The following is a 21,735-nucleotide window of genomic DNA, read 5'->3' as shown; positions in this document are numbered from 1 at the left end:
TGAATATGTGATGTCGCGTAAACCACATGCTTTCAAAGTAATAAGCACACATGGTGATTGTCGTGGGGTCTCCCGTTTTAAAAGATCGGGTAAGATGTTAAAAATATTAATATAAATGTTTTTTGTTTTTTAAATGAAAAGCATCCAAGTAAAACACACAAGACGTAGATGTGCTCTTAATGTTCACAGTTCACGTCTCACCTCCAGAATTCGATGTGAGGAAGGTCACTCACTTCCTTCTACCACCGATATTCCTCACCAAACGCACTATTTTTCTTATTCTGGGTGATTCACTTGCAACTCTACACTTTTCCTTTCCAGACATAATTTTCATTACTTTGAAAAGAAAACAAAAGGCGAAGGCTGATATGTCGAAAGCTTGGCAGACGAGAGCCGATGCTTCGCGACCACACGCACTGCGCGTGACGTGTTGAGTGCGAAGGGGTTAGTGCGGCTGGAGGAAGCAACCAGTAACAACAGCTGTATTTTATTTTGGAGGGACATGTGAGACAGCGGAGGGTGTCAACATCACAATTGGACGATCAAGTGTCGACACCCATTTGGAAGACTTGAGCCGACCACACCACCCTGAAAACAATCCGATGCGAACATTCCTGCCGAAATTCCCGCGATTCAAAGCGGGACATTGACGCCAGATGACGCGTCGGACGCCGCCACATGACACGGAAAGTGTTTTGACGCACATCTTTGCAACATTCATTAGACTCGGATACATCTGCAAAATGTAAACAGTTTAAAAGCATCACGACAAAACATTTATTAGAATGTCATCGACGTGTATTCTTCCTTACAAGGGCGCAACTAGTCTAAATATTATACTTTACTGTAAGAATAATTTTACAGTCATATTTTGAAGGGGAAAAAAAAGGAGGCATTTTACGAGGAAAAATTAATTACGACAGAATAATGTCAAAATGTTCGGAGGATATGTAAGTAATTTGACAGGAATAAAATCATAATATTGCGAGAGGGAAAAAAAAAAGGCCATTTAACAACAGACGTAATATTAGATAAAAGTTAAATTATTTAGGAAAAAAGTCATATGTACAAATTATGACAATGAAGCTATAATGTATGAAGTCACAATTTTATTCATTTTTTTTATTCATTTAGTAACCTGAAATGTGTCCGAAAGGAGAAAAAAAACAAAAAAAAAAGAATAATACTGACAATAATGTCAAAATGATGACAATGAAGCTATAATGTATGAAGTCATAATTTTGAGTTGTATTACTGTATTACAATATTTTCCAATACTCTGACATTAAACACATTTTAAAGCAGTAGTAGGACAAAAAAAGTTTTTTTTTTTTTTTTTTTTTTTTCAGTTTTCTCAACCACTCAGTAGTTCTTCCAATTGTTGGTTGCAAAAAAAGCTGCAAAAAGCCAAAGAATAAGCAAAAAGTTGGAAGAAGGTTTCTTTAGCCCCCTGGGGGGAACAGTGTGTTGCATGACGAGGATTTATTTCTTTATTTTTTTTAAATCATTATTTATTTATTTATTTAGCCATATAAGAATAAAGTGTAGTGGCACATCCTCTACAGTAGGTGTCAGTGGAGTTCTCGCTCTCTTTTTTTTTATTATTATTTTCGAAATTTCAGGCAAATTAATGCACTTTCATCCTTTTCTGTGACGAGCTAAAAACACGTTAAAGTTATTCTTTGTTGTAAGTTGATTTAAAAAAAAAAATCTTTAAGGATGCATTGCTGTGCAGAGGTGTACTGTACTTATAACCATTTTATAGACAAATGATACTATTTTTGATCACGTAGAGACTTGTGAGGCGCTCAATGTTTTCTTCTTCCTGGTTAACAGAAAGCAATTGAGAAGCACTGATAGATGAACCTGTGAATGGAAGACCCAAACTGAGACCAGGATGCGAACCCACAACACTACTTTGCCAACAAAGACACACAATCAGTGTGGCGATGCGTTTGTTTGACGGCAGATTAACAAACGACCACACACAGGTTAAGTGTAGGCATTAATGTGCGAACGCACACACACGAGCAAACACGCGAATGAACTAGAAGGCGGGCTGGGCCACGGTGGCGCCGTCTTGAGGGCACTCCGGGGGTCTTTGTATAAATATACAAAAGCTTGACGCAAACACCGGCAGCTGCCACGTCTCATCATGAGACGTGCGAGAGGGGTCAGAGTGCGGGACGGTTGAAAGATGTTCGAGATTGTGCCGTTGTGAGAGCCGTCAATGTGGTTTGCACTGAAAAGTCGGACATTCCCACGTTCAGGTGTGCCTTTCAAATGGACGGCACTGGCTTCCAAAATTGACTGATGGAGTCATCTTTTTACAGTTATGAGAATGTAGGTAGAGTTCTATTTTTATCACAACCCTTTAAACACACATGGGAACTAGACTAAGTGTAATTTCTGGGGAAATTGCGTGGGAATGCTGAAAGCTGAATGCTATTTGAATGCTTATGAAGTAAATTAGACACAGTCCTTATGATATAAGGGGTACAAGTGTGTACAAAAACCCCAAAACAAGAACAAATATTAAGCAAAGGTGTGTATCTGTAAAAGGTGTTGATCTGTGGAATCATCTGGAAATTGCTCTGAAAAATTGTGACTCAATGCTGGAGTTTAAAAAAATGTTTAAAAGTAAAGTTCAAAAAAATTATCTATGTCAGACCAGTATATGAAAAATGTACATGTGAGTATGTGTAAGTGATCTGGATAGGTATTATGGTATATGTTTAGTAAATTTATGTATACATGTTTTTGGTAAATGTGAATATGTTAAGTGCACTTGTGTGTATATATATATATATATATATATATATATATATATATATATATATATATATATATATATATATATAACTTGGGTTATATATATCATTTATTATTTTATTATTATTTTTTTATAATTAGTAAATTAAAATTGTATTAATAATGAAATAAGTTTAAATATATTTAGTAAAAGGGGTAGGACTAGATAAGTTTTTAACTTCTTCCTACTCCCTTTTGAACATGTAAGTTATGATTAATTGAATGATTATGTTATTGGGATTTTCTTCTATTTTGATTGTTGTTGTTTTTTGTTTTATCTCTGCTGTTCATCTGTTTATATGTTCCAAAAAATAATAAAAGGAAAAGGAAAGGAAAAAAAATTGAGAGATAAATTATGTAATTATGACCTCCTGGTTGCTGGGTAATGGCCTTTACCACTGTGCCACCAAGCAGTATCAGACACCTGGTAATGATGATAAGTTATATGTATGGAAGTGGGTGTGGAAAGTGACACTTAGAAAAAGTTCAATGTCTGTCCCATTGAAAATGAATGGGGAAAAGTTGATGTTAAACGTTAAATTGTGCAAATACTGTGATGTGGAATCAGATCATATATAACCCGGGAGGTGTCAATTTTTGAAGCTAGAACAGTGTAAATTGGAAGTATTATGTCGGAGTGGTTACGCGGCAAAAAAGTGTGGAGAATAAAAATCACAATAACATATGTTGGAATGCTTCAGCATTCCCACAACTAGACTAAAAGCACTTTCTGGAGAAATTGTGTGGGAATGCTGAAAGCGGAATGCTATTTGAATGCATGTGGAATGCATGTGAAGTAAATTGAGAGATAAATGATGTAATTATGACCTCCTGGTTACTGGGCAATGGCCTTTACAACTGCGCCACCAAGAAGTATCAGACACCTAGAAGTCAATTAATTGCTGCTGACATATTTTGGCATTAACAACATGGACGCCTCACTGAAATCAACTGGTTTGTAGGTTGGCACAGCAAAGTGAAAATGTCTGGCAAATTCCCCAAATTATTCTCACCAGGTCATAACCAGAATAGTGCTGTCATCATCAAACATTTTTACAATCGATTAATCTATAGATTATTCAATCGATGAATCGACTAATCGGATTCATTTTAATTTTGCATTAAAGTGTATTTAAAAAATATTTTTTCCCCTTGATTACTGTTTATAAGCCAGTCATTGGTGTTTATTTTGTACTGTACTTCATATTCATATAGTGATTAAAAAAAAGGGGGGATTGATGTTCTACTATGTTGTTACTTGTTACCCATTCAGTCATTGTTTTCCAAAGTAAAAACGGATGCTTGCAAATGTGTTATTTTGATTTAAAAACAGAAGATAATCGGATTTCTTTCATGAAGAAATCCGTGAAAAATTTCTGTTGATATGCTGAAATCAGAGCATTTGGAAAATTTCATATAAAAATTGGCTCCAAATGATTACTCCATAATTTAAGTAGCTGTCGATTAATTTGCTTACTCAATTAAATTTGATAGCTGTAAACCAGAGTAAGCATGAACATAACTTCACGCTACTTCATGTATGATGATGAAGTCTGGGCGGGATTTCCGAGGGCTTTGTTGGAATTTGATCAGGATATTCTTTGAAAGAAATCCGAGAATTGACCTTTTGTTGACTTAAATCGGAAAGGAGGGAAAATGCCCGATTATCAGTTATGTGCGTACCATTCTTAATGTGCAACTCATCACTTGTTGATTAACTTCATTGAGTTCCCTAAACTTTTGAATGCGCTTTCAAAGTCAATTTCGTGTAAATGTTTTACGCTCTCTCATCAGTGAGGCTTTCCTCCGACCGCGACTGACACATCAAAAAATCATCATCCTGATTTTTTTTTTTTTTTTAAATACTCAGACACAAAAGCAAAGCGAGGCCGTCGTAAATCACGCGCAAATACAAAGCTTCCACGCAGACAAGTAACTCTGTCCCGTTCGTGACTAAAGAACTTCCAACCTGTAATTTAAGAAATGCTTCGCCGAAGGGATGCAATAAATCTTGTGACAGCAAAGGGGGGAAAAAAAAGATGAGGTTGAGGAGAGGAGGAGAGGAAAAAAAAAAAAAGAAAGAAGAAAGGCGTCAGCTTCCTCTTCCGAGGAGTGTGCGTGTTGGGGGATGTTGGTGTTAACTGATACAGGATCAAGCTGGGTGGTCCACAACTGACACATACACCATTTTTGTGTACAAATAAACGGACCCCCCCCCACCCCCCTCCCCCTCCCTGACTCCATTGTGGTCACCACTCCCACCACTTTTGCTCAACATCTCTGGTTTTCACAGCTGCGCGGCGTGCGACGCCGAGTACATGCACACAAACACAGAGAGAGAGAGAGAGAGAGAGAGTGGGAGGAGCGCGCCGCACTCCTATCAGTGGGACGCAATTAGAAGTGAGCAATAACAGCAAATGCAGCATGTCAAAAATAATGACACTCGAGTGTAATTGAGTTTTTATTCATTGAAAGACAATTTCCAAGCGTGTCACCCGGTTTCCAGGTGGTGACGGTCAGGCGAGGTCACTTAGATCTCCATCAGCTGGTCTGAGCCAACAATGACCTCATTGGTCCTCTCGGCTAAAGACACAAAAGCACAAAACTATGATAGTCAAACCGGAAGGAACTCGCGTTTTATCAAGGTGAGTTTCTTTTACAAAATGTTACAAAAACTTACAACTTTACCCTTATATTCTGTTCTCATGTAAGCTTTTCTTTTAGTGTGCCTAAGGAGATATACCGTAAAATCCCTTGAATTAAAAAAGCACCCTTAAAAAGATGCACTTTTAAATATTATAAATCAATGAATTATTACATTTTTTTTCTTCTTTTTTGTGTGTGCAAGCACTAGGTACTGGTTAACGTCTAAACTAGGGGTGTTAAAAAAAAATAATCGATTTGGCAATATATCGCGATATTACAGCACGCAATTCTCGAATTGATTCAATAGGTGGCCGAATCGATTTTTAAACAAATTGGAGTAAAAAAGAAAATCACAACAATCGATTTGTAAATTCGTATCGGGATTAATCGGTATCGAATCGAATCGTAACCTATAAATCGTGATACGAATCGAATCGTCAGGTACTAGGCAATTCACACCTGTAGTCTAAACAATGTGAAAAATGGGATGCTAAAAATAAAATAAAAATAAAATAAAATTCTTGACAATAATATGTTAAATGTGACGTCACAAGTCTAAACATGACAGTCTGATTAATATTACATTTGTGGGATATGAGTTATGAAGCAAGATCCCCCCGTTTTTGTTCATCTGGGGGCGGCCATTTTGCCACTTTTCAGAGTTCAAACCAGGAAGTGTGTACGGGAACACCCCCTTGAACTCGGAAATGCCACTTAGCAAGTCGGTGGGTGGGGTGGGGGGGTTGTCGGGGGTGCCTGACTTCACAGACGGACTACAAGTGACGTCACTTCTACAATGTCTACAATTTACTCGAGTATAAAACACCTTGCACGCGACTTTTTATAAATTTTACCTCACTACATTCTGATCTTTGAAAATGACATCACAGGGAGGGCTCAGGTAATGACCAATCACCTGTTTTCTGGGTTTGGTCCTATGACATTCATCTTAGGCACTGTCATGTCATTTCATTCTAATTTTTCCTTTTAATTGTATGTGCACAAAAAAAAAAGACAATATAATATAACATATTATAAAAACAAACAAAAATGAATAAAATAGAACAAAACCAAACAAAATAAAATAAAATAAAATAAAATAAAATAAAATAAAATAAAATAAAATAAAATAAAATAAAATAAAATAAAATAATAATCTGTTACCAGAAATATGTGATTGGGATGGATTAGTGTTAGTTAGTTTTGGCTTATTAAGTATGTTTTGGATTTATTTTTTAAATGATTTTGTGTGGTTGACTGAGCTGATATTTAGATATATTTGTTCCATATCTGCCCCCCCCCCCCTCCATGAAAACAAGGAACTGTATAAAACAATGTGAGATGTAACTGATTTGCATATCTTGAACTGAAATTATGAATGCCTTTATTAAATTGAAGGAAATCTAAAAAGACAAACAAAAAAAGTTCAGTCAACAGCAAGTGGCAAAATGGCCGCCCCCCTAGATAAATACAAACTGGCGGATTTTGCCGCTCTGCTGTGTTTAGAATAGTCTAGACCAAAAACGTAAATTGAACATGACTTCACCTTTTAAGGAACGCACTGAAGCTAATGCTAACAAAACAGGAGCGGTTTTGAGCTTTACACGTTTTCAATCATGGCGAGAATGCAAAACAAAACCTAATTGGTAGTTTCCGACGCTTTTGAACGCATCTGAGATGAGTCCCGCGTGGCAAGTCTTAGCTCATGCTGCCTGCTACCTGAACCTCGCAAAGGAAACAGATGATGCCTGAAAGTTCGTCTGCCTGCAGCCGCTATAACGCGCCTCCGTCCAAGCCCCAACATCTGGAGCCATCCAAAGCAAACGGCCAACCAGAATAATGTTCCATTCACGCCGAGCGGCTTCTGGTGTGAAGGAATCTCGTCACAAACGGATTTTTCCTCAGCTGTGTGGATGGGAAGACAAATGGGGCGTGGCACGCCGGGACTGAGGCTGCTCCGTTTATTGCAATGACTCGTCTGTAATCCATACACGTGCTTATATTGACATATGAGCGCCTCCGCTTAACAATTTGGCAGTTACTAAATATCTTTTGGTTGATTTTTTTCGTTTTGTGTTGGGAGCAACAATTGAGTTTCCGTAGAAGTGAAGGCCACACCCCTTAAAGGCACATTCCAACAAGCAATGCAATACGGAGAGTAATGACTGATATGGATTTTATTAGGCGATTCTGATATTTGGAAGAATAAAATTCTCATAACTGATTTATTTATTTCTTTTTTAAATACTAATGAATAAAATGACTTATTTTTGGTCCCTCAACGCTTTCAACAATAAATATAATAATTATAGGCAGAACATTTGACTGTTTTACAATCAGTTGTCCTTTAGTATTTAACTTTACAGCAAAGAGAAAAATAAAAAATAAATAAAATGAACAAAAATATATACCATAAAAATATATACAATAAAATAAAATAAAATCTAAATATAAAATTTTATTTTTTTTTTTTTTTTGCCTTTTTGTGGGGAGGGGGGAGTTGAATATCATTTAATCTGCAGCCGATTTATAACCCTAATTTAATCCTCTATAATATTAAACTTAAAACAAACAAAAAACATATTGTAAAGAAATAAGTAAGAAAAATAATTAAACCGTTTTTGTTTCTTTCTTTGCTTTAATTCAATGGGAGTTGTGCTCCTCTTTCTGGTGCGTACAATCTGGCAACCTAGCATGGAGATATACAATACATGGAAAAGGAAAAAAAATAAAATAAATACTCCTAAGTAAGAAGCCTGTGATAAAGTTCTCTGTTCTTTACAGAGGATCAAGAATATAGAGTATGCCTCTGAGCATTCTAGTTAGCTCTCTTTTCATGTTTTGTTCCATCATTTAAAAGGGATATAACACCACGACAACAATGCTAATCGTTAGCCTGTCTATGTCGTTTCAAGTCGTTTGCTAGCAGTAGGCTAAACTGACTTTATTAAGGCAAGCTATCTGGTTGTTTTAAATACACGTTGAGTCTTGTTTGTTTTAGTCCGACAGTAACCCTCAGCGGAGTGGGAATAAACAGCATCAAGCCTCTTATTTTTATTTTTTTGAATAATTCTTCACTATGTACCAAATTGCTGCATGTTGTACATACAAGTCACGAAAAAAAAATGGCTTATATCTAAAAGAACCAAAAAAAACTTGGAAGTTGTGTCACTCATATTGGAAGGCGCCACTGTATTTCTATTTCTATTTTGTGATACTTTGATACACCGCAGTGCAGGTGGACGAGCCCATCGTGACACGCAAAACGCAGTCAGTCTGTCTGACGGCTTCCTGACGGACATTACTGGCAACGCAGAATTATACAAAACACACCCACTGTTTGTGTGTGTTTTCAAAGCTCACAGCACAGAGGTACAGTGTGTATGCACTAATATCAACACCTGACAGCGGTGTGCGTGTGTGGCGGAAAGTCTGGGTGGTCTTTGCCTTCTTCTCACAGCTTTAGAAGTACTGATAGTGTGTAATGTCTTCAGCAGCTTGCACTCATCCGCCTACACGGCTGCTGTCGCTACGTTGACACGAGACTTTTTCGATGAGGTTAATGAAGAAAGTAATCTCGAACGCAAATCTTCTCTAGCTACCACCCCCTCTTTTATTCAACATTACAGCCGTCCATATTTTTCTGTGAACATTACTATCAATTTGTATTTCATTTGTGCTCTGTTTCATTAGTGCCTCAATGCCAAATCCTCTGTACTTTCGACACATAAACCCGTCTCACCTACTGACTGACCTCACCCGTCTTTCATTTTGCCTTCTCGTGTTTTTTTTTTATTTATTTTTTATCAGCTGTTTTTTAAAATCAGTCTCGGTTTTATTCGTTTCAATCACGCTTATTAGTTTTGAACAAAAAACCCCATCCTGTTTTTATTGAGTCAATTTTTAGTCGACTATAAATTGAACATTTGAATTGTTATTTTATTAATTAATTTAATTAATTAAATTAAATAAGAAATGAATACATACAATAAATTGAGTTCCTCCACATATCGACTCTGTTCACATGCATACCCTTCATCTGACCATTAGCGTGGATTTGAAATACAGAAGTGCCAAAACATGCCTCGTGAAAATTAAACTGCACTACAAAAACTAGCCACCAGAGGGTGCTAGAACTGGACAAATGGAAATCAACCCGACTTTTTTTTTCTTTTTTTTTTTCTTTTTAATTTTAATGTATGTTAGATTTTTTAATGCAAATTATTTTGATGTAAATATTGACTTTAATGGGGAAATTGGACTTAAGTCGAAATTCGGGTCACATTGCTAGCGTAGGAACGGAACTCCGATGTAACTTGAGGACTCCCTGTATCAACAACAAGTGGCTACTATGATTCCACGCTATGAACTAGTAAGTTAGTCAGCATTAGTTAGAGGTCGGATTAACATTATTGTTGGACCGTTAAGAGCCGTTGGATTAATGTTACTTTTTTTTTTTTTTTTTTGTTAACCGTTCACCGTGAATCCACCTCCTGTCGGTCCTATGCGTTTCTGCATGTTGCTTTCGCTAGCTGCAGATTTGAAAGGGGGTGTGTCACTAGTGTTAGTAATAGATTAGCAGAGACAAGATTTTACAAAAATCATATAATTTTCGTCTCATTTTTTGTTCATGACCTAAAATGTCCATAGAGTTTAGTCCAGTTTTTATTCAGTGAAATAGATTTGTCTCGTCTTAATTAGTCGACAAAAATGCATACTGAATTAGTCCCAGTTATTGTTTATTAATGAGGGTTTAGTCTAGTCTAATTTTGGTCCGGTGAAAAATGTGTGTTGACGAAATTATTTTTGTTTTGTTTTTGTTTACGAAGTTAACACTACTGCCTATTCTTTCCAAACTACATTCGTCCTACTAAGCTAGCTACCATCCAATTCCTTCTATAAAACGTGGCATTTTGCCATCCTTCTTACCTACCACACATCCATCCATTTTTGTTTGTTTGGCTTCCCAAATAAAATCTGCAAACATTCCTAAATAGAGTGCCGTTGCTTTTCATCTGCCTTTCAGGAAGCAAAAGTGCAAAACGATTAGATTTACACCGGCGCGCCCGTCTTGATGCAACAAAAACAAATATTTCATCAACAAGGCCATTAAAATCGACAAAAGATGACGCTTGTCTTTTTGTCTGACAGAACTTTGGCTGCCTGGCTTACGCACTACAATTATGCAAGCAGGTTTCTAGCTTTGGATGATATCATGTTAGCGAGCGTGTGCTTTTGCCAGTAGTTGCAGCTCTGCCAAAACACACACTATCTGATTTGCTACACTCTGCAGATGCTCTAAAAAATAACCCAAAGGGGATCTATCTTTTTAGCACAATGACTTGAAAGAATGAGACGTTCATCAAAAAGACAGATGACAACTGTATGGAACATGCCTGTAATACAACCTTAAATTAAATTGTGAAATTTCTTTTTGTTAGTGTGCATGTGAAGAAGATAAAAGCAATGTTAGACTGTGTAAGCTTGACTATTATATTTGTTGATGGGATTACTGTTCAAATTGAAGCAGGATTTCAAATTTTTAGACTGCATGTTTCACATTAGTGCTATTGATGCTGCTTAACTCATTCACTGCCATTGACGGAAAAAGACGTCAAATGATGCATTTTATTTATTTTTTTGCTGGTCTGGCAATAAATGTGTTTATAAAGAACAAAAAAACAAAAAAAAAAAAGCAGACACTGACAAATGCTTATTTTTAGATGCGAGAATTTGGGAATCAAACCAAAGACGTCCAGGTAAAAAGATTTAGAAGAGACTAGAAGGATCCCATTTTGAAAGTGCACAAGTCTGCATTAAACGATGTAATACGAATGCACTGTTGCTTCCTACAGGTTGACAACAACTCTTATTAAATTTGGATGAAGACTAAAAAGTAAAGTAAGAGTCAAAGTGGTGTTTCGTGAAGCGCGCTATTGTTGTGTCAATGAGGTGGCGCGGCCGTCTGGTGGCCCGAGCGTGCATGTGTGCGCTGGACGTGGCTGGAGGGCGCTGCTGTTGAATTCCGGGTGGTCCTGTTCTGGCCCTGCTCTCTAACCTCTCCATCAATGTGACACACATACACGCTCACTGCACGCACACACACTTACTTACTACCATATAGCTTTAGCTACAAGAGGATTAAGGAAAAAAAAAAAAAAAAAAAAAAAAACTCCAATCACTTGATCATACAGGGGGAAAAAAAAAAAAAAAAAGTCTTTCATTGGCTGACTTACCAGACACCCCGTGCATACATTTTACTTAAGAGGACACTAAATCATAAATTTCTTTCGGCACGATTTGTGGTATTTTTTGCACCATTTACTTTACATTTCTTCTGATGGATGGTAACATTTATGCATTCTAAATTAATGTCAAAATCATTAGCTGTCTGTTAAAATATTAAATATTAAGGCAATGAATCTTTTTGATAAAAAAAAACCCCCATCTAAATACATTGCATAAACAATAAAACAAGATTTGATGGCATTTTGTGTTTTCACTGTGTATCAGGCTCACCTGCAGGTTCGATCCGTTGCCCGCTTCCCACCAGGCAGTATTTGAGGTCCGAGCCTCGGCCAATGACGGCGTTGCTGCAGATCACGCTGCCCTGGATGTTGCACCTGTAGAATAGCATTTAAAACATCACAGTGGTACCTCTACTTACGAACGTCTCTTAATACCAAATTTTCAAGTTACGAAATGCCTCAACAGGAAAATATTGCCTCTTGTTACGAAAGACATTTCAAGATACGTAAGGTAAAAATACAGTACCGAACGCAACATACTTTCAGCTATGGACAAAAAAAACAAAAACAAAAAACAAAAAAACAAAGACAAAAAACTTTCAGCTAAGGCTATGAGCGTAGATAATCGCTAGATAATAGATCGGTGTCTATGCAGCATCCTCGTCATTCATCCCTCGGGCCATGAGGTGTTCCGATAGTTTTTCGAAAATGTATTAAGTAAGGGCCGACGAATTTGTGCAAAAATTCAAACGATTGGTGATTGATGAAGGCACAAAAAGATGCCTCGCCGTACCTGAAGTTTCGGAATTTGTTGGAAAGAATCACCCAGAAAAAGTGTTCACCAGTCGGGTGATCGCTCACTAAGATGATGTTTGCCTTGGACATTTTCGAAAGATTGTTAAAAAAAAAAAAAAAAAAAAAAAAAAAAAAAAAAAAAAAAAAAAAAAAAAAACCAGCCAACATCCTTGGATCAGTTCTTTACAAATCACCAGGCAAAAAACACTTCTGAGAGAGAACATGAACCAAAGAGGGCAGAAAACAATGAGGACAGCAGTTAAAAAGGTAAATGACCATCATTTATTTATTCTTTACTCTAGTATTCTTTGTTTTTTATATTATGCACAACTCTCATTTATTGTGCAATAATCTAATTGTAACATTTGTTACATGTTTTGACCCAGTTTTATGCTTTATAAAACATTTATGTCTGAATTTTGGGAGGCTTGGAACGGATTAGGACATTCACATGGAAAATGCGTCTCTACTTACAAAATTTTCTACTTAAGAACTTTCTTCCAGAACCAATTAATTTTGTAAGTAGAGGTACCACTGTACTATGTTTTTTTAAATGAATGGAAGTGTCATTAATCAATTAAAAATTCATTAATCAAAAGAAGTGGTTGGTTTTTTTTTTATCTATAAAAAGGAAACTACCACACTATATAACATAACGACATAGAATGTAAAAAAAGACAAAAATAAACAGTTTGTGCAACTTGACAACTAGGGACAGTCTAATAGTGATAAAGACACATGAAGAAAACTTTTAGAACATCTGTGACTCAGTAAAAATGAAGTAATAATAGTCATTTTTGTCAGAAGATAAAAAATCTGACTAAATACTGTACATTTTCTGTGTATGTGTTGCTGCAACGTTTGAGTAAATTTTTTTTAATTTTTTTTAAATCCATAAATAACTAGAATCAAGCTAGTGAAAGGCAAAGTTTTGTGGTTGTTTTGAATATAGTGTATTTCTCTTTATTTTATGTTCATCATATGTTCATACATCAACTGGGAGCGGCATTAAACCGTTTTTTTTTTCTAGAACTGTTCAATATTTGTCTGCATGTTGTAAAGTGAGTTGAGTCCAATGCCCATAACGTGATTGTATCTCGACTTTTTGCAAAAAATAAATGCATACATAAATAAATAAAATAAAATAAAAAATAAATTGACGAATGACAATTCCTATCCTGGAAAAACTCCCTCAAGGCACCACTGAAATTTTAATTTGATCAATTATCAGAAACGCAGTGCACTACTTGTCCTCAACCAGCAGAGGTGCTGTTGATTCGATGTCAATGATTTTGCCATCTACTGTAAATAAGTCAACACAACACCTGCAATGGCAAGTTGAGCTGCACTGCCACTATGGCTTACTGTTCCAGGCTGCTGAAACAGGAGTTCAGAACACTCAGAGAGCCATGATTCAATCTATTAATGCCGTAACTGATTCACGTTTAGCTCAATACTAAAAATCCCCCAAGTAAAAGAAGGTGTCATGTCAAAAACATGATTTCCCCACTTCGCTCAAAGCGCCTGCAGAAGATCTGATCTCGTTAATTCCTCAAAAACTTATGCACACGCACACACAGTCACAAGCATTCATACCGGGAGCGGCCACGTGCGACCACAGCTTTCCACCGCCGCGCCGGTTCCCAAGCGTTCAATATCTCGCACCCCCCGCTGGGCCCAATGACGCCACATTAGCATTTATATTAAACAACAACAACAACAACAGCGGGCACCTGCGTGAGCCTGTCTGAGGACGTCCCACCTGAGCTGGTGCTGCCAACCCGCCGTGCGTGCTCGCCTCGGGCAAAACCGGAGCCATACATTTTTTTGGAGAGGACACACAGACGGTCTTGTGTTGGCAGAACATGGACGCTGTGTGCGAAACGTGCGGGACGGAGGATGTGTGTGCGCGCTTCAGTAGCTTGGGGGAGACCGACCAGTGGCGAACGCACGTCGGTCTTGCCCGGGCAGTGACGCACACACACTTGGCCCTCTGTAGCTCCCAAACAGACAGGTTTGTATTGGCCCGTTTTATTCAGGTGGTTAAGCCAGGAAAGAGTGCAGGACGGTGTGTGCGTGTGTTTAAGCGAGAGGTGGCGGCGGCGGCGGTGGTAGTTGGTGATGGGAGATTACAAGAATCCCACTTTTGTAACATTTGCGAGCGAGAGACCACCAAAGAAGTTTCAAAGCTGAAACACCACTAATTACTAACACCAGGGCTCCTCCTTGCCATGACCACCCCATCCTCTCTCTCTCTCACACACACACACACAAACACGCACACTCATCAACCCCCACCTCCTGTCCCACCCCCCCTGTAAAGTTGACCCCTACTATCCCCCTTCCCAAACACGTAGCGCTTTGTCAACAAGCTCTGGTCAGCTCCAAACAAAGAAACCAGAAATGCGAGGGGTTTCGCCGACATGGCCAGGGTCCGCTAATCCGCTCATACTGGCTCTCTTTCTTTCTTTCCCTCTTTTCTCCTTCCTTCTTATGTCCCCCCCCCCCACCCCAACCAAAGAAAGGAAAGAATTGCAATTTTCTCCCCGGAGTCGAGCTTGCTTTGCCCACTTTCTTTCGCATCTCCCTCGCTCTTTCATGCCTTTGTGCGTGCGCCTACGTGGCCGCGATGAGGGTCCCCGCGCTGGCTAACTGGCTGGCTGGGGTCCTCGGGAGGTTTTTTTTTAAAGAAGCGCTGCGCAGAGACGGAGGGACGGGAGGGAGATGGCGTCGAGGCCTCGGCGCAGAGAAAGGCGCGTGTAAGAAAAGAAGCGGACCCGTTGAATGAGTGCATTAAAGGATCCAGACTCGAGGCCAAGATGAATCTCTTTCCGCCAGAGCGGAGAGCTGATTAATCGACGCGTTAATTCTACAGTAGCTTCTGCTTCTTTCAGTACAAGCGCTTTCTTGTTGCAGCTGCACGAATGAGTGACTTGGCGTCATGATGACATCAGTGAAATATGTGCAGCATCACAGATGATCCCAGCGTGATTTGATTCACTCATTACCTCGGCAAAGAAGGTTTTGTTGTGCTTGGTTTGTTTGCGATTAAGATTATGCAAAAACTACTGAACCGAAACTTTGCGGAGGCCAAAAAAGAGCCCATCCAATTTTGGATAAAGGTGAACAGCCAGGATTGTTTTGCTCTTATTTTTGTTAATTAAAAAAAAAAAAAAAAAAAAAAAAAAAAAAAAAAAAAAAAAAAAGTCATTATGTTCCATGAGAATAAGTTTTGATGCAGGGTGTCAAACTCATTTGAATTCATGGGCCACTTTCATCCAAATTTGATCTCAAGTGGGCGGACCAGTATGTCTAATAATTATAAAAGTAAATAAATAAATAATAATAATAATAATAATAATAATAATAATAATAATAATAATAATAATATATATATATATATATATATATATATATATATATATATATATATATACATATACATACACACACAAGAAATTCTCACATTTTTTCAGTTAACTCATTCACTCCGAGTCGTTTTCACAGAAGCAATCCTGTTCGCTCCCGGCTGTTTTACTAGATTTTGACTGATTTTGCAAGAGCCACAGAATATTGTGTTCTATTGCTATAAAAGCATGGAATCTATCAAAATAAAGATTAAAGTCTCTTTTTTCATCAGGAAAAAAAAAGTATGTTTCTATCTCTTTCCGTTTTGGAGCAATTAGCATTAGATTATAGCTAAGTTTAGTCAATTTTCACAAACCTATTTAAAATTGTAAGTACGGTAATTGAACTTTTTTTTTCTACATGGCCTTTGTTGATCTCCTTTGCTCTGCTGCCACCTGCTGGACGTTTGTGTAATAACTACCATTTCTGCAACCGTTCTTTGCAGTTGAGAGGCTGCATCAAAGCCTTATGTATGCTCTAGAATAAAAAAAATAATATTTTTTTAAACGTATAAATACGTCTTTGGGACACTTAAAACATAAAAAAACGTATTTACACGTTATTGGGAGCAAATGAGTTAAGATTTGTATTATAAGAAGAAAAAAACTACAAAATTATGGGAGAAAAGTTGTAATGGTATGACTATAGTTAATGTTTTGAGGAAAATAATCATACAACAAAGTTGTAATATAGCAAATGTTAATGTACCAAAAAAATATATATTGGGTTCATATGTTGACAAAATATGTTTCAATAATGTAATGTTATCCAATTTCTAAATACATGTATCACAATGTTAAAATGTAGGCACATACATGCTGTATTTGAATATCTCTGAAGATATGAAAGCATCGAAAGGGAAAAAAAATAAATAAATAAAAAATCATATCAGTAAACCCAATGTGTTTTTCAGATGTGCTCGGCAGACTTCCACTCCCTCATTTCCTAAATGGCGCAGGATTTTACTGTGTGGAGTAACAAGGGTTCATAGTGTTCTGCAAATTCCATAAGCAGTGGGAATCCCGGTATGGCCAAGTAAATTAGCGGTCAAATGAGATATTGGGATGTTGTGTGCTTCACATCAGCAGCTCAGTGTTTGTTTGGAGCTGGCCTCTGGCTGGTCGCACACCAATAGGCACATTGTGGACCCAGTGCGCCTTGTTCGACCCCGCGAAGCATGGAAAACAAAACCTGTGACACCTCCCATTAACACAGCAGCTGACTTAACACACACGCACGCACATCCGTATTCACCCTTAGCGCGTATTTGAATTCGAAACAGTTGAACTGTTAATGTTGACTGGTAAGCTATGCAGCAATTAAAAAGACAAAGATGACAACAGTATCCAATCAGTTTGGCATGGAGGAGGACTTTGGTCATAGTAAAAGTGAAAAAAGTTAAACTTTTAGAAATAAATTTGTAATGTTATGAGATTTTAGTACGGGTGGGGTGGGGGTGGGGTGAAAAGCTCAGAAAATTAACACCTAATATTAGACATAAAGTTAGTTAAAAGACTCGAACATATTGTTACAAGAATAAAGTAATATTATAAAAATAGGCATAATGTTAAAGGTATACTTTACTTATTTAGTCATTTTTGGCAGTCAAACATTAATATTTTGCCTATAATAAATTTGATATTTTCATCATTTTTCATGTACAATTAGTACTTTTAAAAACATATTTTGCAACTTTCTGTCGACATCACAAAGGCTCAGGTAACCAATCACAGTTCAGCTTGTGAATGTCACATGACCAAACCTAGAAAACAGGTGATTGGTTACCTGAGCCCTTGTGATGCTAAATTCTGTTTTTAAAGGTACTAATTGTACATGAAAAATAATGAAAATATCAAATTAATTACAGACAAAATATATATATTTTTTTATTGCTATGATGGGCTAAATAAGTGAAGTATCCCTTTAAGAGAAAATGTCAATTAGAAAATTAAATTTGTAATCTTTAGAGACTAAATTTGCAATATAAACAAAGTGAGACTACAGCAAAAAAACTGTCATGATGTTACGAGAGCAATGTAAATTATATATATATTAAAAAAACAATAGTTGCAACATTGCAAGAGAAAAAAAAGGTTAAGATGATAGATTCATAAGGTTGGGAGAATAAAAGTCAAACGTAGAGCAGTTTCTCCCACCGTTTTATTAGCCCGGCGGCCCAACGTGTTTTCCATGCCTTCCTGACAGCAACCCCCTGCCTCCCACCACTCCAGGCTCCAAGCGAACCCCAAAACAAAAATATTGCTTTTTTTCAAACGGCGCAACAAGTTCCCAAGTTGTTCAAGTCTTTTTCAAATGCAACGGGTGGGTTAGGATCGTTTAGAAAGGGGGAATAAAAATGTTCAAATCAACAAAATTATGGACGGACGCCGGAAGCAGAAGACAGGAACAGAATCGTTTCCCCATGAGAGCCCTCAGGAATAACGTGGATAGGGGAAAAAGGGAATAAAACCTTAACTCACAATACGATCCTCAACATTCTTGATCTAAACGCTTGTATGCATTTATACTCGTAATATTACGACTATAAACAGTGAGAGTGGTTGATACAGGGGCATTTAGAAGCCACACGTGGAAAACAACGACCATATAATTAGAAGTTTTGGGTGCTAACAGTGTCTTGGCAAGAAGAAAAATAAAATGAAATCATTATTAAGCAAAGTAAGCATGTACCAACTGAATCTTGCACAACCATTTAAGGTTACAATTAAGACCTAAACCATAAACATGCCTTGAGGGCAAAATTCTTTCTCAATGTGTATTTGTAAGCTCTCTTCATAGCCCAAAAAAAAATTAGCACGTGTGCGTGTATGTGTGTGCACGTTCTCACCCTTCTTCTATGGTAACCCCGTGCATGATGATGGAGTTGGTCACTCTGACCTTCTCCTTAACAGTGGTGGAGCTTCCAATGGTGGACCTCTTTATTGAAGTCTTATCCGCGATCTGACACAGCGGCCCGATCATGCTGTCGGATCCCATCTGAGCAGATGACAGTGCACAGAGGCATTACTCATAGTCACACGCACACGTACATGTGTAATCCTCATCAAAGTCGAATATAAACTCTGAGATCATCTTGACCATCTGAGGACAATTAGCGCAACCCCCATTGACCAGGAAACGAGAGACAAAAAATGTTGAAGCAGGCGCTGACACAAACCTGACATCGTTCTGAAATGACGGCAGAAGGGTGGACTGCTGGCTCTTCAGACAAAAGCTTGGGAACCTTGCATAAGGACATGGAAAAAAAAAAAAAAAAAAAAGGCCAAACGGGATTAATTTAGAACATGTGAAATATTTATCGTATCATCAGAAGGGCCCGCAGCTTACCAGGCGGTTCGCCTCGATGTAGGCGGCGATGGTGTTGACGCGGTAGCAGAGGCCTTGGTCCATGATGTGCACGTAGCAGCGCAGGTTACCCCCGTGGTATGCCTCGCTCATGTCCCCGTGATGGTCGTTCCAGCAGGAGCGCTCCTGGGCCAGCTGGAGGAGGCGATCGTCGCGCGATGAGATGAGAAGCTCTGGGAGGAGAGACGGGACAAGCAGCGGTTTGTGATAAAAACTTGAAATACAAGAAAAGACTTTGCTGTTTTGATAGAGTTGAGTGGTTGCATCAGATAAGCACTATTGAGTCAGGAAGGACCAATTCAGTTGCTGCATAAATGGGCTACGGCAGAAATTGAAATAAGAGCAACATTTTGAAAGGACCGATTCGGGGTCCCAAAAGTCACTAATACAGGGTGTTCCAAAATGGTTGACCCCATTCTAAATGCTCATATCTCGGAAACTACTTGATGGATCTTAATGAAACTAAATACACTTTGTTGAAGGTCACAAGTTTTATTGGTTAAATTTACAAAGAAAAGTACAAATATTTGTTAGTTCTATGACAGATTTTCATAAATGTTCAATATGAGCGCCGCCTGTGACTTTGCACACGTCGAGTCGGTATTTGAGCCTGTGCCAAAAAGGTCCCTTTTCTTGAACTTTTTGGTACCAAGTCCTAATTAGTTTTTTAGTTGGTGACTTCTTTGCAAAACTTGTGAAGAAGGCACGCTTCGTTGACTGAGTCTGAGCATTCTCTAACACGCAAAATGCCTTTTCTTTTGAAGTGAACGGCATTACTTAACCTGAAAAAATAGAAATGCCAAACGTTACACATAAAAACTTGAAAGATTTCTACACAAGCTGTGAAAATTTGAAGTCATTCCAACGAAAATTGTCAAAATTATTGGCCTACGAAATGGGGTCAACCATTTCTGTACATTCCATTTATTGAATTTCCTTTCGTTTATCCTTGGGACAGAGGTGAGGCCATCAGCATTTGTCGGCTTAGGGTTCACAATTTAGCATTTAGCCTTACCCGTGGCTCAGTGGACATTGGCACAGCGTTGCAAAATTGCCACCTGGCAAGAGGTTTTCCGGTCCCGATTGTCGTTGAGCTCCATTTTGACAAGTTTAATGACCGTCACATTGCTCCAATAAGTAGAATTTACGCAATCCATGCACAGTTTTTCGAACCTCGTTTTTTTTCTTGGTCACACAGTGGAAGGCCGCTGATAAAAATACCGAACTCTTAGAGCAGGCGTTCATGCAAATCCAGGTCAAATGTATCCAGACGACTGCACTGAAATAGCATCCACAAAAGCACGATTCAGTGGATATTTTGGAGTGATAAAACTTTACGCTTTGAAAGTTCAGCGGAAGTCATCATGTTCATCACCCTGAAGTATCTGCTCAATCATGTTTTGGTTTTGCCATGGCTAGCGGAATTTGCACTACATGTCGGAGAGGGCCATAAAACCGCCGCTGTACTTCAGTGGGGGACAGAAAAACTTCTCTTGGCATTGTGATATTATCACATATAGGCATGTAACGATACATCAAAAATCTATCTAATATTTATGAACTGCTTAAAATATGCATCAATGTAAAATTGTAAAGTAAAAATTCACAACGCCACGTTAAATTAAGTTCCTTTTCGCTGCGCTTGTGTGTCTCCTTAAAGCTGCTTTCTGTAAAAATTTGGCCAATAATATCGCCACAATAGCCTTTTTATTTGACCATTTATGACTGAAACATCTTCTAATTAGTAGGTTAACACCTTAGCTGTTCAAAACAGGTACTCCTGCAAGCCTCTAAAAGTTTTCAGAATGGATTTGAGTTCTAATTTCCCGCCCTCTGTCTGCAGATGTGACGTCATGTGCGCGTTGTGTATGTGAAGAAGGGTGTGTGCAGTTTCATTTTCTGACCACAGGTGGCAGTATCGCGATTCCAAATGTAATTTTCTGCGTTCAGCAGCTTTAAGAGGTAACGCTCATTGTTTTTAGTTACTTCCAGCAGTGCTATTTTGGTGGGTAATATGTTAAATAAGTTTCGAGTTCATTCAACTTTCGCTAAGAGTTAATTGCCTTATTTGCACTGTCAGGAGTCAATTGCCTCTGCCTCATGAGAGCTTCTATAAGTTCCAGGAATTAGTCAGTGCTAAAAATAGAGCAGTACCTTAACAGTACTCGCAGACACCACTATATTTCTTGTTGTACAAGTCATTTGGAATGCAAATGTGGATTTTTGTGTTTCCCTTTAGTCTGTATTCATACTAATTTAGGCAAAACACAATTGTATACATACATACACACTTACATTTAAACCACACACATGAAAATGGAATTGCGGCTTGAGTGAATCGTTACATCCCTAATATTATTCATTAATGAAGTGACCTTTATAATGGTGAAACATTCAGTATTATTTTTCCAAGACCGCCATCTTAATCTGCAGTAAATAAACATCCACTCCACCAGATGAT

General features: G+C 37.9%; 1 protein-coding gene across 1 annotated transcript in view; it reads right to left on the bottom strand.

Annotated features, from left to right (window-relative positions):
* Positions 1 to 5,259: 5,259 nt before the first annotated feature.
* Positions 5,260 to 21,735, bottom strand: part of eif2b3 (eukaryotic translation initiation factor 2B, subunit 3 gamma) — a 39,249-nt gene continuing 22,773 nt past the window's right edge. Inside the window, exons 8-12 of the mRNA XM_077514807.1 lie at positions 19,257 to 19,447; positions 19,087 to 19,152; positions 18,757 to 18,905; positions 11,977 to 12,080; positions 5,260 to 5,394 (exon numbers count right to left, since the gene is read on the bottom strand). Of these exons, the coding sequence (XP_077370933.1) occupies positions 5,342 to 5,394; positions 11,977 to 12,080; positions 18,757 to 18,905; positions 19,087 to 19,152; positions 19,257 to 19,447 (563 nt within the window). The 3' untranslated portion in view covers positions 5,260 to 5,341. The remainder of the gene's footprint in view (positions 5,395 to 11,976; positions 12,081 to 18,756; positions 18,906 to 19,086; positions 19,153 to 19,256; positions 19,448 to 21,735) is intronic.

The sequence above is a fragment of the Festucalex cinctus genome, chromosome 1, assembly GCF_051991245.1.
Source record: "Festucalex cinctus isolate MCC-2025b chromosome 1, RoL_Fcin_1.0, whole genome shotgun sequence".
Taxonomy (NCBI): Eukaryota; Metazoa; Chordata; class Actinopteri; order Syngnathiformes; family Syngnathidae; genus Festucalex; species Festucalex cinctus.
The sequence above is the reverse complement of the archived record's forward strand: the minus strand, read 5'-3'. Positions and strand labels throughout refer to the sequence as shown.